This window comes from Rhizophagus irregularis, chromosome 32 (genome assembly GCF_026210795.1).
Source record: "Rhizophagus irregularis chromosome 32, complete sequence".
NCBI lineage: Eukaryota > Fungi > Glomeromycota > Glomeromycetes > Glomerales > Glomeraceae > Rhizophagus > Rhizophagus irregularis.
The window spans coordinates 317,896-338,514 of NC_089460.1; the positions used below are offsets into that span (position 1 = coordinate 317,896).

The 20,619-nt window shown below is 29.7% G+C and overlaps 1 protein-coding gene across 1 annotated transcript; it reads right to left on the minus strand.

Annotated features, from left to right (window-relative positions):
- Positions 1–11,434: 11,434 nt before the first annotated feature.
- OCT59_022863 (uncharacterized protein) lies at positions 11,435–11,770 on the minus strand (the record flags this gene model as incomplete). Its single annotated transcript, XM_066150405.1, has 1 exon — positions 11,435–11,770. One exon carries the CDS (start codon positions 11,768–11,770, stop codon positions 11,435–11,437), a length of 336 nt encoding a protein of 111 aa, XP_066006443.1.
- Between the last annotated feature and the right edge of the window lie 8,849 nt (positions 11,771–20,619).

Consider the following 20,619-nt stretch of genomic DNA (forward strand, 5'->3'; position numbering starts at 1 on the left):
CTTTTGTGGCTGTGCTATCTTTTCTTCTGCGTCTCGTCAGCTATTCTTCTACTGCGGCTGCAGTTCATCAATATTTTACATGTTCCTATTTTTTTTGTTCCTTTAATTCGCTATCCTTCCTTTTTATATGATTTATCATTTGTGGCTTATGATTACTCCTCCTAATTGTTCCTATTGTTGAACTTGATAAACTGGTTGCTAAGCCACATCGATCAACTCCCCACTTGATCTATTGGTTCCCCGTTAATCATTTAATAAACATTACATCATGTAGATCATTCCTTCTCCTAAAAGTTTATCCTTTCCGGTTAATTTTATCCAATCATGCGACTTTCTATCGTTTGATCTTTTATTCCATATTATTCCTCCATATTATGCGATTACTTCAGTATCTATGGCTACAGTTTGCCCCCCACCTAAAATTTGAGTCCCATCAAATTCGAACTATTACTTCAAAATTTGTCCTATCAATATATTCTTTCAGTAATTCACCATTTACTGGTGTTTTCAATATCTTCCCTTCCATAGTTTTAATTCTGTATGATCCTTTAGAAATTATCTCATGTACATAATAGGGTCCTTTCCATTTTTCTTCTAACTTTCCAGACCATTGTTTTTCTTTTGCTGCGTCATAATATAGTACTTTATCTCCGATTTGTAATTTCTGCTTTATTCTATTCTTTTTATCATGGTACGATTTTTGTTTTTCCTGAGATTTCCTGACATTTTCTTTAGCTTGATTCCTAATGTTTGGTAATCCTTCGATCAACCCATTAACTCTCTCTGCCATGGTAATTTCCTTATCTTCTAAATCTAATAATGTCTTCATTTGTCTCCCATATATTAAATATCCTGGTTCCATTTTCGTTGAATCATTCCTTTTAGTTCGATACGCGAACAATACTCCTGGTACTTTCAAATCCCAATCTTCGATATTACTTAGCTTTGCTAATGATTCACATAATGTCTTATTAAATCTTTCAATTAACCCATTAGTTTTTGGATGATAAGGCGTTGAAAAGTTATGTTTTATCTGAAATTCCTCCATTAATGATTTCACTAATTTATTATTGAAATGACTCCCTCTATCACTCAATATCTTCTTTGGACATCCATGCCTACATATTATATCTTCATAAATAAATCTTGCAATTTCCTTAGCATCTGCTGTTTCCAATGCCTTTGCTTCAGGCCATTTTGTAAAATAATCCATCGCTGTAACTATATATCTATTATTTCTCTTTGTTACTGGTAATGGTCCCACTACATCAATCCCAATTTGATAAAATGGTTCTATAACTTTGATTACATTCAGTTCATGTTTTCCTATTGGTTTTCCTCTTCTCTGACAATTATTACATGATTTGACATAAGCTTCCACATCTTTTCTCATCCCTTTCCAATAATACCCATCCTTGATCCTATTATACGTTGCATCTATTCCAAAGTGTCCTGATAATTCATGATCATGAGCTATGTACATTAATTCTTCAAATTCGTATTTTCTTATCACTCTTAGTCTTTTCTCATCTTTTATTTTGTAAATTAATCCTCCTATAATTTCATATTCCCGTTCGTCGTTGATATTCCTCGCTATCCTATTATATTCTTCCTCTTCCATGTCTATGTTGTAATTCTAAAAGCTAAAGTGTTGTAAAAGGTTGAAATGTTATAAAAGGTTGAAGTGTTGTAAAAATTAAGGTGTTGTAAAAATTAAGGTGTTGTAAAAATAAAGCGTCGTGATAACTGTTCCATATATTTTTAATTTTTATCTCTTGATTTATTTTTGATCCTTGGTATTTCTATCCTTCTTATATATTTTTCATTCCCTACAATCAATTTAGATCGTACTCATCCTAATCCTTTTTCTATTGGTCTTTCTTCTATTATCATATTGTTTCCATCTTCCATAATTAATTTCACCTTTTTCTCTTTTAGTCTTATTATAATGTGTACACCTACTAGTATGAAGTCTTCTTCTTCTTCAATCCTTAAATGGATAATTGTTTCGTTCTCTTCTTCTTTTATGGTCACTTTCCATATCTTATCGACCTTTACTCGATAAGTAAGAAACCAATTCATATAACAATCTCCTAATACCATTTTGGAAATATAATTTTAAGCTCTTTGGTGTTTTTCTATCTCCTTATATACTTTTCTCCAACTACTATCGTCATTCCTAACTTCAATTTGACTGTATCTTTTGGTATCTTTATATACATCCTGGTTTTCTTTAAACATTTTAACCATGTCCAAATATTCATTTTTCTTTAATGTTGGGTATGACGATTTCTCCATTTTCTTCGTTTCTCTTCCAATATAATTTTCCCAACATACATCACCATCTTTTTCCAAAAATATCACTATTGATTCATCTATCGTTCCTTTTAATCTGAATATTTCTTTTTCCATCTCATGGTTCCCATGTGGAGTAATTAATCCTCTGTTGAAACTTTTCGTCTTCTGATAATAATATTCGCAATATGGCGATTTGTCTAGAATTATTATATCCGTATCTTCATCATATTCTAACATTCTTCTGTTTATTTGTTCTACTACTTCCTTTCTAAATTTCCATTCTGTTTCTAATTTTGATTCGTGAAATTCACCTTTGTCTTTTCTTCTCCTTTTGAATGTATTAAATCTTACTTTTAATCCTTGCTTTTCCCACTCTTTAATCAAATTTTGTACTATACTTGTTTTTCCTAATCCATCCACCCCGTCGATTATAATAACTTGTGGCTTATTTTCTCTTCCCAATTTCTTTAATAATTCTTTTTCTGTCCTTTCCTCCAAATTCAAAAGTATTGCTTCTTTATCGGTAAAATATTTTTCATCATCCCATCTCCCTTTGAATCTTTTAACATTATACCATTTATTCCTAAATTTGATATATCTCAATTTCCCCTTATTACTTTCTATTTTTGTTATTTCTTGATTCTCGTTCCTTTCTGTTTCTTTTTCTTTAAATCTCAGTCTTGATAATCCATCTGCATTTTTAATTTTCTTTCCACTTCTATGTACTATTTTAAAATCAAATTGTTGTAATTTCATTACCCATCTTGCTCTCCTTCCCGTTTGTTCCTTTCCATCTGTTAATCCTTTTAATGCTGCGTGATCTGTTATCACTATAAATTTCCTTCCTACTAAATATTTCTGAAAATGTTGTATTCCCCAAAATACCGCTAAGCATTCCAATTCTGTTGGTGGATAATTCTTCTCTGCTCCAACTGTACTCCTACTTGCGTAAGCTATTACAACCTCTTTATTTTCTTCATTCATTTGAGCTAACACTGCTCCTAATCCTATCTTAGATCCATCAGTTATCAATATAAATTCTCTGCTGAAATCCGGATATACTAAAATTGGATTTTCTGTCAATTTTGTCCTTAATACGTCAAATGCTTCTTGTTGTTCTTCTTTCCATTCAAACTTTTCATTCTTTCTTGTTAAGTTAAGCAAAGGTTTTGCTATCTTCGAAAAACCTTTTATAAATCTCCTATAATATGAACATAATCCTAAAAATGATCTTACTTCTGTGACAGTTTTCGGCCTCCTCATATTTTCTATTTTCTCAACTTTCTCTTTATCCGGTCGCAATCCATCTCTTCCTACTATATGCCCTAAGAAATTTATATTTCTCAATCCAAACTGACATTTCTTCAATTTCACAATCATATTATTCTCTCTCAATTTACTCAATACTTTATCTACATGTTCTATATGTTCCTCAAAATCTTCTGAATAAATCATTATATCATCTAAATATACCGTAACAAATTCTCCTATATATTCTTTTAATATTTTATCCATTAATCTCTGAAATGTTCCTGGTGCATTCTTCAATCCAAATGGCATAACATTGTATTCATATAATCCTTGTGAACAAATGAATGCTGTTTTCTCTTTATCTTCTTCTGCCATTTCTACTTGATGATATCCTGCTGCTAAGTCCAAACTTGTGAACCAACTTCCCTTTCTAAATTTTTCTAACAATTCGTCTATCCGGGGTAAAGGATATTCATCTGACTTTGTCACATTATTTAGCTTTCTATAATCTATACAAAATCTATAATTTCCAGTTTTCTTTCCTGCTAACGTTACTGGAGACGCCCAATTACTCCACGATTCTCTTATCTTCCCCATCTTTAACAATTGTTCAATTTCTTTCTTTATAAACTTTCCTTTTTCATCAGTTTCTTTATATCTCTTTTGTGCTATTGGTCCTTGATTTTCTTCAATTATTATTTCATGTTTAACTGTATTTATCCTTCCCAGTTTCTCTTCGTCATATTCGAATATATCTTCATATTCCCTTATCAATTTTTTAAATGCTATTCTCTCCTCATCACTCACTTCTCCCAGATGTGTTTTCTTTTCAAATTTTTCTTCTTTGCTCTCATTTAGCATCTTTACCGTCTCTCCTTCATTCAGAAAGCCAAGACCATTCATTTTTCCTCATCTCTCTTTTCTCTATCAGTTTTTACAATCGATAACAACTCTTCTTTTTCCATCTCCTCATATTCATCTTCACCCTCCAACTCTTCACTAGAATTGCCATCTATATCATCTATATTCTTTGGATCTTCATTAAATTCACCCCTATTCCCTGACTCCTCAAATTCAACATTTTTCTTTCCTCTAAAATCAATTGGTATTTCATATATTCCATTATCCCATTCTATTGTTAACAGACCTTCTTTCATATTTATTATCCCATATCTTAATAAATCAGTTTCTAATATTAAATCTTTTCTTCTCGAGTCAATTACTTCGAACTCCAAAGGTATTTCTAAATTTTCGTCAATTTCTATTCTAATTTCCACTCTTCCTAATGAAGCTATGTTATTTCCATCCGCTATTGTCAATACAACATCACTTTTCTTTATTATTGGTATATTTAATTCCTTTCTCAATTCATTCGTTATTACTGAAGGTCCTGCTCCTGTATCAACTAATGCTCTGATCATTTTTCCCTCAATTATTATATTACATCTTGTTGCTTGTGATTTTTCTTCTTTCTGATTAATATTCTTTAATTCCCCCGAGTGTAGTCAATATCTCAAACCATTTAATAATTTCTTCCTTACTTCTGGTCTTTCATTCATCATTTGTCCCCAATTAATTGGTACGCTTGAATTTACAAATTGCTCAAATGGATCAAAATCTCCAACATTTGGTATATTTCGATTTAACTTCACTTTCTCGTTTGTACATTCTCTAGCAAAATGTCCTTGTTGTCCACAATTGCGACACCTATTATTATTCTTTCTAGTTTCATATCCTTTCTGTAATTGTTCTTTTGTAAAACCCCTCTTATTATTCCCCTGTGCTTTTTGCTGTTGTCCTTGCCATTGTGCATTTCTTCTTCTATCTCTTTCATCATTCATAACCTTGTCTTTATTTCTTTCACTCTTTCTAGGTGGTACTGGGAACATATCGTATCTTTCCTCATCTTCATAGTTATTCACTTCGTATCCATCGAATCCATTATTATAGTTATCATATCCATCACCCTCATTATATCCATCATATTCATCATTATATTCCATATTATACACATTATATCCTTCACCATAATATTCTTCATCAAGGTAATTAACTTGATTATTTTGGCTATATGACCCTCTATTATTTCCTCCAGATGATCTTCTTTGACCTTCCCTACAAACTCTAGAAGTATGTCCTTTTCTTCCACATGTATAGCAAGTCATTCTATCCCAGTTCATATTATTTTTTTGGACATTATTATTTCCGATCGGTCTCCTATCATTCTCATTCCTTTGCATTACATATGCTTCATTTCTCTGCATTACATGTGCTTCCAACCTTTTTATTCCATTAATTAACTCATTCCATTCATCACTTTTAACTTCTTTATTTTGTAATTCTTTCGCAATTGGATTCATTCCTTTATACTTATTTGTCTCTTCTTTCAAAATTTCTTCCATGTTTTTCTCTTGTCCTACTCGTTTCATATCCAACCCTGTTGTTTTCATTAACAATTCATCTTTTGCTTCCTCTTCTCTTTTTGCTTCGTTAACTGCATCATTCAGATTCGTCGGATTACTTCTCCTAACATGATAACCTAGCATGGCATCTAACCCTTGAATAAAATAATTCACTTGGTATAAATCATCTAACGCATGACCTCTAGTTGCAACTCTTAATATTGACCTAAATCTTCTAATATATTCTTCAACACTTTCATTTGTTCCCTGTTTAATTCTTGTTAATTCTAACATTTTTCTTCTTTGAACATCATTCCTAGTAAATCTGTCGATTAATCTTCTTTTCAAATTTCTGTCCTCATTATGATCACACCAATTCACTAAATTAGCTGCTACCTTTTCTTTTTCTTCATTATACCATTGTAATGCGATTCCTCTCAAACAAGTTATGGCTATATTTGCCTTATTCTGTCTACATACACCTCCTCCAACATTTCCTTCTGGTCGTCCGCTTACTGTAAATGCTATCTCAAATTGTCTAATCCAATCATTAATATCTTCATCCTCTTTTCCACTAAAAGTTGGCATACCTACTATTCCCCCCATTCCTGCGGTCTGAATCCTATCAGCCAAAGTCTGTCCTGCTCCTAACGCATTATCTAATGCATTTGGTGCCAATCCCATAGCATTCTCCATTATTCTTCTTATTTGTGCTTCATTTGCCATATTTACTATATTCTCTTGAAATAATTCTTGTAAATTGTAATCAGATATTTCACTTTCTGTGTCAGAATTTTTAAAATTTAATGAACTATTCGAATCTGAATTTTGACTCAGACCAAAACCTCCTGTATTTATAACATTTTCGATTTCATTTTCAGATTCTTCTTCTTCAGAATCTTCATCACTTCCGTCCCATATTTCATCCGGACTTAATATTTCTCCAATCTTTTCTGAATTATCCGTATTGTCTTCTTCTGATTCTTCATTATCACTCTTTTCACCACTTTCTTCACTATCCATTACTCCTGCTTGTTCTTTCAACAACTTATCTAACTTTTTCTTCAATTCTTTTTCCGACTCATTCTTATTTTCTTGAAAGATTTCAATGAATTCTTTATCTAAAATTTCTCCATCTGTATATCCCATACTAGTTAATCTTAACAATTCTTCTTCAGTTATCATTGTTCCAATATCTTCAAAAATCTTTTGCAATCTTTTTACCCGATCATCAATTTCATCAATATCTTCTTCCTCACAATCTTTGCATATAGTTCCTTCTAATCTAAACATATCATTCATCCATCTTATTTCGCATCTTTCGCACCAGGTTGTGTTCTCATTTAACCATTTGTGCACCTCTTTTCTTAACTCTCTATCTTCTAATTCTATTATCCCCATATACCTTTCTATGAATCCTTCTGTTACTATTATTCGATTATTAACTCCAAAATTTTTTATTCTTTGAATTTCCGATACATCTATTTCGTATCCTAATTTTTCTAAGTTGTTTTTTAGTTCTATTAATTCATCTTGTTCATCTTCCCGTATTTCCCGATTACATTCTTCACATCTGCCGTCTTCTTCCGATATCACATAATCTAATTTCTGTTTATTGCATCTACCACATATTTTTGTACTCAAATCTATCCACTCCTTTATGTCTTCAGACTTATCAAATTTCCCCTCCTGAAAAATATAATATCTTATAAAATCATATGTCAACAGTACTCCCGTCTCTATCTTTTCTTTTATTCCAAATTTCATTATTTCTCTGATGAATTCTTCTTTTGGATTTACCATCAGTTGTCTTAATCCTGTCCTTATTTCACTTAACTTCCACGTTTTATCTTCTACTATTATTTCTATTTCTTCTTCAGAATCATACATTTCATTATCTTCTTCTTGTTTTATCTCCACTAACTTGAATTTTTGTGTTCTTTCCATTGTTTCTTTTAAATCTGTTACAACCCATTCTATTACACCATCATCTATTCTCAATATGATAGGATTTCTTGTATATATATCTTCGCTATCTTTAAATGTCATACTATCCATTAGTTTTCTTACAGTATCTTCTTGCAAATTTTCTCCCTCAGATAACATCTTCTCGAACCATTCTGGTGAATCATTTTCATGATATGTATGTATTTGTTTACCTTCATATTTGTCATTCCACCAGTACCTAAATCTTTCAAATCTAAGATATAAACTCGTGTTAAAATTCTTTTTCATTTCGTAACTTTCTAAACTATCTTCGCTTTCTGAATCTTCTGGTTCTTTTATAAAGCCCCTAGTATCTATAAATATTCTTATTATCTTTTGTACCATATTCCTGCGATATTCGTGAACATTTTCTATGTCTATATTCCCATATTCCATATTGGACATTAATTCTTTTACTTTCTCCTCATTCGTAGCTATTCCTTCTTCTTCATAAAGTAATTCCCTGAAGGTCTTTATTGCTCCCATCTTTACCCGTAATGGTTTAACTTCTTTCGATGTGATCTTGTACCATTGCCAAAATTTTTCAAACCTTCTTTCAACATCCCAATCTTCCAAAATATATTTGTGTTCTATTAATTCAGGATTCCCAATTAATCTATCAAATACTTCATTCTCTAAATCTCCTTCAATACAATCTCTTACAATTACTAATATAATTGTTCGTAATCCTTTTTCTTTCATTTTTGGTTGTATTCTATATCTTATTGATTCTGTTATTCTATCCATTATGTCTCTACATTTTCCCTTGTGTATTGTATCTTCTCTTTCTGAATTATCCATACTTAATAAATCTATTACTCCCTTGATCGTTACATTATTATATATTATTATTGTATCTTCGAACTTAAATAATGCATCCCAAAATTTCTTGAATACCATTGGTTCATTTCCTATCGGATGACATAATTCACAATTTAAACATTCATCTAATTCTCCCGTTCTTAACTCATGTTCTTCTTTATGTATCCTATATTCACTTTCCCATTGATGGTACCATTCCATCGTATACTCCAATTAAATTATTATAAATATTCATCCAGAATTCAAATTGAAATTCCACTCTCTTATATATCATTTTTATCGCTTCTATTTTGATCTTCTAACCATCCTTTACTATATTGTCCTTTCCTATTACCTATATTGAATGTATAATCTTTCTTTCATTATGAATATTCATTTAACAACTTATTTTTTTTTTTTCTAAATCTTTTACTTATTCATAATATTCTTATATTAATCTTTCAATCTTTAAATCCTCTTTTTTTTGATTTTCACAAGTTTCTTCTGCTATTCTTATCTTTCATAATTTCATGTATATATTTTACTGCGCCATTAATTCAAAAATTATTCTAAGTCCACAATCTCCTCAGACTGCGGAGGTTTTTATTGCGCATTCTAAAAATTCCAAAAATTTTCTAAGTTTTTACTGCGCCTCAAAATTTTCTTTTATCATCAAAATTTGTAATTTTCGCATTTCACGAACTTCAAAATTCTCATAACTTCTAAAGTTTGTGAATTTTTAGTTCTTTTTCATTATATATGTAATCTTTACATCTATATATTCAATATTACGCAAAATATCTTCTTTGTTTAATCTTGTACTAATTCTTATTATCACCATTATGTCGACACACAACATATTATACTTTATGCGACACACGCATTTACACTTATGCGACACACGCATTTACACTTATGCGACACACGCATTTATACCTATGCGACACACGCATTTATACTTATTTAACGGTGTTTCTTCTTATTTATTATCTTTTACAATTCAATAACCTATACTCGGCTTGCCTTTACCTTCACAATGAAGTATAGTAGTTTCGAGGTTTGCTATTCACATCTTATCATTTGACCAGCAAATATTCCTAAATTTCGCATTATTCCATAACGTTCATCTTCTTTTCGTGAGTTCAATTGCGCATTTTCCTAAATGCTTTCAGTTTTATCTGAAGTAGTTATACTCACGATGGTTTCTCTTTTTGCCTTGTGAATTCAATTACGCATTTTCAAAATGCTTTCAGTAGGGAGATGTTCCACTCACGTCTGAGTCCAATTATTTCAATTCCCATCTGAAGAAGTTATATTCACAGCCGGTGTTTTTGTAATAGGTTCCCACGTAACCCTTGTGTTTTAAATAGGTTCCCACGCAACCCTTGTGTTTTGGTAACAGGTTCCCACGTAACCCTTGAGTTTATAGCTTACTCGTCAACTTTTCGTTACAACATTGTATCCCCAGGAACTTCTGGCATCTGCAAAATACAATGGTGCCCCTCCCAGAATACCACATCTTACGAGGGCTTCCCTAATTTCTCGGTTTTACAATTATTAGCGCGAAAACTTCAAAGACGACAACTTTTGTGACTTACTACAATACTTTCCGGATTTTCCTGTAATAAATCTATTATTTTGAAACGAGTTCATTATATTCCATCATATCACCGCATCCTTCTTTTTATAATTCCTAAGGTAGGTGTACAATATCGCTATTTTGCCCGTTTCCATTTTAAAGTTTTTCAGGTACTTACAACCTTTTTCCCCAATATTATATTTTAATTCTAACACCTCTTTTTCTGAGTTCAGATTCTTCGGAATACCACGTCGGTACCATGATCGGAATGATCCCTCCCTTCGCGAGTGATCAATTCACTTAGTTGTTAACCGTTTCCTTCTTAATACCGCATAGGTACTTGACTATAAGAAGATAGTCAAAATGTCAACACAAAGTCAACATTTCCTTTCTCGGAGCATGCACCAAATTGTCACCCCCGTCTGCCACCCGGCGGTAAACAAGGTTCCCTGCTTCTGTTATATGTGCTCTCAGCGAAACATTAACATTCTTGCTTGGTTTAGTTTTATTACTACTTAACTTTCAAATTGCGATAGCTCTCGCCACGATATTTCATCCATTATCTTCTTTCAAAATACGATAGTTCTCTTTACAAAAGTTTATATTTTATTCATTTCATAATTCTTGTTATGACATTAAATTCACCATGAATTTGTCCAATTAAAATTAATTAAGCGAACATTACAGTAAAGTTTAGGGCGAACCTATTACCTTTAAAATAACATTACGCTTTACTAACAATTAATTAAACAAAATTACTTTTTCATCATAAGAAAATAGTAACAAAAACAATCGAAACAATTAATTTTCATATAAAGGGTATTTTATTTATTCTTCATGAAATTCACAATTAACTAATTTACTTAAAGTTTTACATCGTATCTGACGACTGTGGAATTCACCTCCCATTCCGCTCCTATTTAAACCAACTTTCTTATTCTTTCTTTTCTTACTTCTTATTTCTTTCTAATATTTTATATGTTATCTTTTATGCGCTATCTTATATGCTATTTATATATTATCTTTTCTAATATGTTATACTATTTTAATACGCTATCTTTTCTTTAAAATAAAATAATCTTTCAAATATTATATCGTAAAGATCCATCTTTTGTGGCTATGCTATCTTTTCTTTAAAATAAAATAATCTTTCGAATATTATATCGTAAAGATCCATCTTTTGTGGCTGTGCTATCTTTTCTTTAAAATAAAATAATCTTTCAAATATTATATCGTAAAGATCCATCTTTTGTGGCTGTGCTATCTTTTCTTTAAAATAAAATAATCTTTCAAATATTATATCGTAAAGATCCATCTTTTGTGGCTGTGCTATCTTTTCTTTAAAATAAAATAATCTTTCAAATATTATATCGTAAAGATCCATCTTTTGTGGCTGTGCTATCTTTTCTTTAAAATAAAATAATCTTTCAAATATTATATCGTAAAGATCCATCTTTTGTGGCTGTGCTATCTTTTCTTCTGCGTCTCGTCAGCTATTCTTCTACTGCGGCTGCAGTTCATCAATATTTTACATGTTCCTATTTTTTTTGTTCCTTTAATTCGCTATCCTTCCTTTTTATATGATTTATCATTTGTGGCTTATGATTACTCCTCCTAATTGTTCCTATTGTTGAACTTGATAAACTGGTTGCTAAGCCACATCGATCAACTCCCCACTTGATCTATTGGTTCCCCGTTAATCATTTAATAAACATTACATCATGTAGATCATTCATTCTCCTAAAAGTTTATCCTTTCCGGTTAATTTTATCCAATCATGTGACTTTCTATCGTTTGATCTTTTATTCCATATTATTCCTCCATATTATGCGATTACTTCAGTATCTATGGCTACAGCGTAGATCTGCTCCCTAAAAGATTTCCTGATGCCAGTGTTACATTAAGTATCTTCCTAACTGGTTTTTTTTGTTAATTTGTCCTATTAGTATTAGCGTATAATCCTGTTGTGTATATACGAATTTTTATTTTCTGCCATCTGTGAACGGAATTTCCTTTGTTACCTTAATTGCCTGTATGTTAATTGAGGTTTTTCCATCCCTTTCTGGCTCGTTTTTTGAATTTGATAACTTCACACTTGTTTTGCACAGGTCTTTAAGTTGAGTTGACTTTTGTGCTAGGTCTAACAACATGGTGAACCATTTTGGGGTCATTCCTTTTGCTTGTCTCTTATTAAAATCGCATATTTGCTGTCATGTGATTGTATTTAACGCATTATGGTTCAGTAATTGCAGAGCTCCATATATAGATCACAGGTTGAACAGATGTCATTGTTGCAAAATTTGCCTGGAATTTTTCTGGCAAATTGATAATTATTCCGGTAAATTAAGGTAAATTATGTTACAATTTTGGGATAATGGAGAACTTACAATTTGGCAAATTTTGTCAAAATGGCATTGTTCCTACAGAATTCCTAATTCAAATGCTGAAAAATTTTTCAGTAAATGATTATTAAATTGTAGGAAATTTTAGGTAAATTTTTAGTAATGTTATGTAAATGTAATGTAAATTTAGTGCTTCGCACAAGTCAGTCCAGCTTGAGCTTCATGAGCCAGGCATATCGAGTCGAGCTTAAAGTTGCCTGCCAAAATTAGGGAGTTTCAGCATGTCAAAATTGTCAAAACTATTTCAGCATTTCGACAAATCAGAGAGCCAATGTTGAAATGTCAAAATAGTTTTGATAATTTCAACATACCAAAACTCACTAATTTTGGCAGGCAACTTTAGTCATAGGTCAATTTGAGGATTTACTATAGAATAATAAAGATATTATTATACACGTAATTATCTTTTATGGTGATCGATTTAGAGGTTCAATTGGGGAAGTTTTACCACAACATTTATTTTATTTTGACAATGGCTTAAAATTAACAAAAATTGATTTAATTGGTCTGCTAATAACAATCATGATGTTTAACAAATTCATTTCGTTAGTTTTGATGTTTGAAAAATATAATTGTAAATTAAATCATACTTTATCTATTATTTTATTAAATCGTAAACTTTAATACTCTACTACTAAATTAACTAAATTATTGTTTCACAAGAGCATTTTCTATTTATTAAGTATAATTTTTAACCACTATTTTTTATAATCCTGTATATGAATTTACAGGTCAAAAACTTCGCAATTCAATTAGTTTAATTTTCAAGTTTTTTGACAGATTCGTGAGATTTAAGCAAGTATGAAATAAATTTTTTTTATACTAATTGAATTTTTATGTATTAATGATAAAAAAAAGCATGTGCTACTACTTGATTTTGTATATGATTGTGTTCCAAAACTTGACAATTGTGTTACTTTTAAAACTTCAATATGCTACTTGATTTTGTATACTTTACTAAAAATGGCCAATTTTTTGAAATGATTTTGTAATAATTTTAAAATATTACAAAAATACATTTAATACATCAAAATGTTTTTATTATATTTTTGCTATTATTTTGTAATTGTATTGTATCTAGGTCTATAAAAATAACTTAAAAATTAAAATAATATCACAATAATTTTTTAATGTTTTTGTTATTATTTTATTATTATAATATAATTAACTTTGATATTATTTTAATATTTTAATCTCAAAAATACCTTAAATATATCTTGATATATTTTAAAAATTTTACAAAATAATTGCACAATTGTTTAAGCCATTGTATCTAGGTCTATAAAAATATTTCAAAAAATTGGTCATTTTTAGTAAAGTGACGTATCCATCCACTCACATACGAAAAGAAAAGAATAAAAAAGAGAAGAAAAGAATAAAAAAAAAGGAAGAAAAGAAACGTATTCCACTCATCCATAATAATCCACTAATAAAAAATTATTATTATTAATGTATAATAATTACTAATAAACATATATTACAATAAAAATATTTTTGTGATGTTAATTCAGTGTTAATATAATATCATTATGATGTAGTTACGATATTAAATAAATGTAAAACATTTTTTGTAATATTAATTCGATATTAATATGATATTATTATGATGTAGTTACGATATCAAATAAAATTATAATATTTATTCAATATTAATACAACATCACTACGATATGGCTAGCATAGCGGACATCCCTATTTTATCACAATTTTGTCGATCATTTGTCGATCATTTGTGTGATCTTATCACATAATACAAGTGCCGTCCGTTATTTATTATCAACAGATAACAGGGAAAAATTTTACTTAATACATGGCAAAATAAAATAAAATAAATAATTTACCCTTGTATTTTCAAGATCTAAACAAAAAGATTTTGTTCTTTTATTAAAAGTCCATTAATAACAAATAATTAGCTAAATTCTCTATAAGCAAAAAACCTGTATTATAAGCCGAAACCTTGTATTATTTTTTTTGTAAATTATATATGATAAAAGGAATGTTTATGCAAAGTTTTAAGTTTCGGCCTTGCATATTCGGCTCTGGCCATCAATTTTTGTCCAGTGATCAGCCGAAATTTCAAATTATCACATATTAATAATACAGTATACAAAAATTAAAGAATTATATTAAAATTATGTAATTGAGTTATGTAACAATTAAGGTGTTACACTTTTGATTTATTTTATTAGGAATTTACTTTGTTAGATACTTTTTTAAAATTTTTTAATTGTTTTTAATAATAAGAAAAATGTAATCGGCAAATGATCGGCAAAGTGATATAAAGCATGTCCGCTATGCTGATGTGGCTACAATTATAGTTGTATCAGTAATTGTTTTTTAAATTTCGTATTCTGAAATTACATTACGTAAATATAATTACGAATTACTTAATTAGTTACGAGTTACTTAATTAATTACGGGTATAGTTGTTTCCGAAATTCAATTGGCAAATCTGAAATCCGAAATTACGAAATCGTAATTAACGTAATTCCGTAATTATATTAAAATTTGTGTAACAGTGAGAAATTATGAATTTCTCGAGATCTAGTGATTGGATTTGAATGAACTTACTACCATTCGATTCATTGCACTGAGATAAATCTAATGGTATGTGTTTCATCTCTCTAGCATTAATATTAACGGAGCTAAGTTACTATAAATGTTTATTGGCTATTGATATCAGAGCACGATCTAGTAATTGAGTTTGAACTAATTTACCACCATTAGATTCGTCTCACTGAGACGAATCCAATGGTAAGTATTTCATCTCTATAGCATTAATATTGACGGAGCTAAGTTACTATAAAAGTTTAATGATTATTGATATCAGAGTATGATCTAGTGATTGGATTTGAATGAATTTACTACCAATCGATTCGTCTCATCATGACGAATCGAATGGTAGTAAAATCATCCAAAACGGATCACTGGATGCCGAGTTATTATTTATTAAAGTTTTTAAATATAATTCGGCCAAAATTAAGAGTAATTCTGGCCAAACATTTTCGTAATACGAAATTAATTACGCATATGGGCCGATTTGATGCATTAAGTAGTAAATTTGTTATTTATTAAAATTTTTGTTAAAAAATTTCAATGAACTATTTTTTTTCTATATAACAATAATTGTAAAGCTTAACAAATTTACTTTAGTTACAAAATTATTATTTTTGGCAAGATAGTATAAAGTTATAATAATAATCATCTATCGTCTCCTTAAAAACCTGTTGTCCACCTGTTGGACATACTGTAATTTTGGCTGAAAATACCGTAATTTTAGCCAAATTTCCCTTAAAATATCCGATAATGTTGGCCAAATCCATTTTATGCGTTGAATTGACCCATATGGGAATTACGGAATACGGAATTTTTCTAATGAATTACTTAATAATTACAGAATTACGTAATTACGTATTTCCGTAATACTAAAATAATTTCAGATACAAGTATAGCTACGATATCAAATATTTTTGCAATATTAATTCAATGTTAATATGATATCACTACGATGTGGTTATGATATCAATCAAATAAAATGTCAAATATTTTGTAATATTAATTCAATGTTAATATGACATCACTATGATGTCGCTATGATATGTCGATATCAAATATTTTTGCAATATTAATTCGATGTTAATATAATATCACTATAATGTGATTATGATATTAAATAAAATGTCAAATATTTTTGTAATATTAATTCAATGTTAATACGACATCATTACGATGTGGTTACGTGATAATATTTATATTGCATAATGATTGCAGATATCACAGAGATATCGAACTAATCAATGTCAAATAAATACAGTTACGACTAACTTAATGACGTTGAATCTATTTTTTATCAAAATATCGTAATAATATCGTAATGATATTATTGTGATATCTAATCAATATCAATTGTAAACTACAAGTTTTAGCAAAGAAAACTTAATTTTTTTTTCTTATGTTCCCTTTCTTTCACAATTTTACCTTCCCTTTTCCCTTTTCCTCTTCATTCTCCCCTTCCATTTCGTTCTATTTTCCCTTTTCTTTTTATTCTCCCCTGCCTACTCTTTTCATTCTCTTTCTATTTTCCCTTTCTTTTTTGTTCTCCCCTTCTTTTTTGTTTTATTTTTCCTTTTCCCCTTTTGTTCTTTCTCCTTTTTTGTTCTTTTCCCTTTCATTTTCTTCTTTCCCTTTTTGTTCTTCTTTTTCCTTTCTCTTTCCCTTCTACTTTTACCATAAATTAGAATAATTTCCTTTCAGAAAAACAAATGGGTAAGTTTCGAATCATTTGATTCGAAACTTTAATATTTTTTTTTAATTTTTTAGGAAACGTTTCTAATGTTTCCTATATCTTCTTTTTTTTTATAAAATTTTCAGCGTATTTAACTTGGAAAAATTAAACAGTAAGTTTCAAAACATTCGCCTCAAAACTTCTTTTAAAAAATATTTTAATTTTTTTTTTAGGAAACATTACTAACATTCAGTTTACTTTCGTTATACCGCAGCTGAAGTTGCGATAATTATTAAGTAATATCATGTGATACGTTGTAATATATAATTTTATATAAATAGGGGCTTTCCCCTAAAACTTTTTTTCTTTTTTTATAATTTTTTTAATTTAATGATAGATATATATATATACTTATATATATACATATATATCAGGAAATTTTATAGCGCAAAAAATTGCGTAAATTTACGATTTTGTAAGTTTACAAAAGTTTATGGCATAATATTTCAAAAAATTTTAAAATATTACATAAGTTTACAATTTCGTAAGATTTATGTGATATTACAGTTAAAATATTACACAAGTTTTCAATATCATAAAATTTATGCAATATTCTGGTCAAAATCTCATCTATATATGCAAAATAAAAAAACTTAACCCATTTTACTAATCAGCCAAAAGGTATCACATTAAGATTGAAAAATAGGACAAAAACTTAACTGACTGATTCTGGGAAATATCTTAATTATATACTATTGCTTTTAACTGAAAATTAATATCATTTAGCCAAAGGTACTATAATGTATAACTTATTCTTTATTTTTTACGCTATATAATCTGTATGCATGATTGCCTAGTAAAATTGGTCGAAGGTGCTATATATTTTATGTATCATCTGCAGATTAGTCGTTAACTCAGATCCCGAATATTATCTTAATAAAATAATATATTGTTCACACCTTATGGCCTAGGCATGTATGGCATAAATTTTGATCTATCTAGCGTGTCTCTTCTTATTTATAAAAAGGCCATAAATGTATTATTTGTATTATAATAAAACTGATCCTGGTGGTCTATTTTTTAAAATTCCATGAAATTCCATATTTTTTGCACAATGAATAAATATATAATGGCATTTAACCAGACATATTCTAACTTGCTAGCAAAATTACTAGCTTCCCTAATAAATGAGGCATGGATTCGTCTTACATCATGGAAACGTAACCATTATCTGAGAAAAAAGCCAGCAAAATTAATCCAATTGTAGAATCATTTTTAAAACATGAAGCTATTAGATACCTAAAAAGATTAATGTGCTAGAGACAAACCCAAAGTTGGCCAGAATGTCAGACATCTTTATTTTTCAAAGAAATATCAACTATATACGTTACAGATAATGGGTTTCTGATCCTCCCAAACTGATAATATCACTTGGTCGAAGGTGCTAAAGCATGATCATGAAAAGAAAATAATCGCCAAATTATGAATGAGCTTAAAGTACTATCCCAGCACCTGCTCGATTATAATAGACGAACTTTTGAGAAATTTATGCTAGATATAGAAAAGGAATATAGGGAGCGGATTAATGCAAATAAAAAATTACGATGTGAAATTGATAATCTGAAGATGCAAGTAGAAGAGACGGAAAAAGAGCTGGCATCTATGAAGTCAGATTCTTCTCATTAATTGGGGGTACTTTTTTCCTTGTACTTCTGCAAAGTAAGATTCCGGTTAAGATCATATGCTTTCTGAGGATCAATATAAATTGATCCAAGGGGTTCTCCCATTTTCTTTTATAATCACGAAAAAAGAATATTATTTTGCAGATCTCATCTAAGGCAGAGAAAAACATGTGATGAACATAAAGCTGAGCTGGAAGAAGAAAACTTTCATCTTCGTAGTGAATTGCAAATAGAAGTTGATACTAATCGCCAGAATGAGAGATGAATTAATCAACTAGAACGGGATTATGCCTGATGTGAGTAAGAAATTCAAGATCTCAATATGAAGATAGAGCGCCTTGAAAATACTTCGAAAGAAGAAATAGTAGAGTTAAAATCTGAAATCTCTAGTCAGCTATATCAAGCTAGGAAAGATGTGTGAGATAAGGGAAAATATATTTCTAGTTTAGAAGAGCAGTTAGTAGAATCTGAGAAATAAGTTAAAAAATTGCGATGCCAGATCAGAAACATCTCATCACGAAAAAATTTACCTGAACGAGAGAATTATTCAGTCTTGTATAATTCTGATGATAATATGGCCACAATCACAGAGCTAGCAAATGCTATAGATGATTATGTGGAATGTGGATAATAGAGCAACAATTAGGGATATTCTTATAGATCAAATAAAAAGTGCTACAAGGCAGATACGCAAAAAAGAAATAATTTGCATTAGGATTTAGTCCGTAAGCAATGAAGGTATTATGATGCAGAAGCTGAGCGTGATAATAAAATTATACGAAGGCAACTTGCTAAAAGTAGAATAGCTAATGTTATTGGTGATCTCCATTAATATCAAACTAATACTCAAAACTAGGTAAATAGAATGATAGGTAATATGGCAAAAAAACAAGCCTGTATAGGTATGCTGGTACAAGAAAAATTTGCCTTACAATTATTATACCAGCAAAATGCCCACCAATTACAGCGAAGTAAAGGGATATAGGTCTGTTAGAATTTAATTGAGACAGGCTCTATGAGCGATACAAGAAATGGAAAAATAAGACCTAAGCAAAGCGCCAGAATAATTTAAGTTTATAGAAACAAATTTTGGCGCTTCAAAATAATCCACCTAGAGCTCCGAACAGGTCAGTCAAATTCAGGTAACCTGACCTGACCTGACCTGAAATTCAGGTCAGGTATGAGATTTTTGAAAAAAATTCAGGTCAGGTATGAAGATTGATCTGACCTGATTGACCTGTTAACCTGAAATTATTGATTCTACTATATAATAAAAGTGAGTTGCAGTATTGTGATTCACTTTTTTATATAGATTCTATATAAAAAAGTGAGTTGTGATATTGCGATTCACTTTTTTATATTGATTCTATATAAAAAAAAGTGAATTGCAATATTGCGATTCACTTTTTTATATTAATTCTATATAAAAAAGAGCGAATTGCAGTATTGGGATTCACTTTTTTATATGATTTTAATATAAAAATATTGAATCGTAATATTTTGAGAAAAAACGTTGCAAAAATGTTTTTTTCATAATATTATATTAAAAAAATGTTTCGTAACGTTTTTTTGATATTTCAATAATAACGTTGTGAAAACATTTTTTTTCATAATGTTATATTAAAAAAGACGTTTTGCAATATTTTTTTCAATATTTTAATAAAAAACGTTGCAAAAACGTTTTTTTTCATAATATTATATTAAAAAAAAAAAGTTTTGTACTGTTTTTTTTCAATACTTTAATAAAAATAGTCCTGAAATTTTTCAGGTTTCAGGTCAGGTCAGGTCAAACAGACAACCTGATATAACCTGACCTGACTTGACCTGAAAAAAAATTTCAGGTCAGGTTTATCAATTAACTTGACCTAATCTGACCCATTCAGAACTCTAAATCCACCTAATCAAGTAAACATGGCAGGAATACCTCTCCATATTTTGATTGGGATGATAGTATCCCAGGCTTTCTTGCACAACTTAGACTAAACTTGCAGAA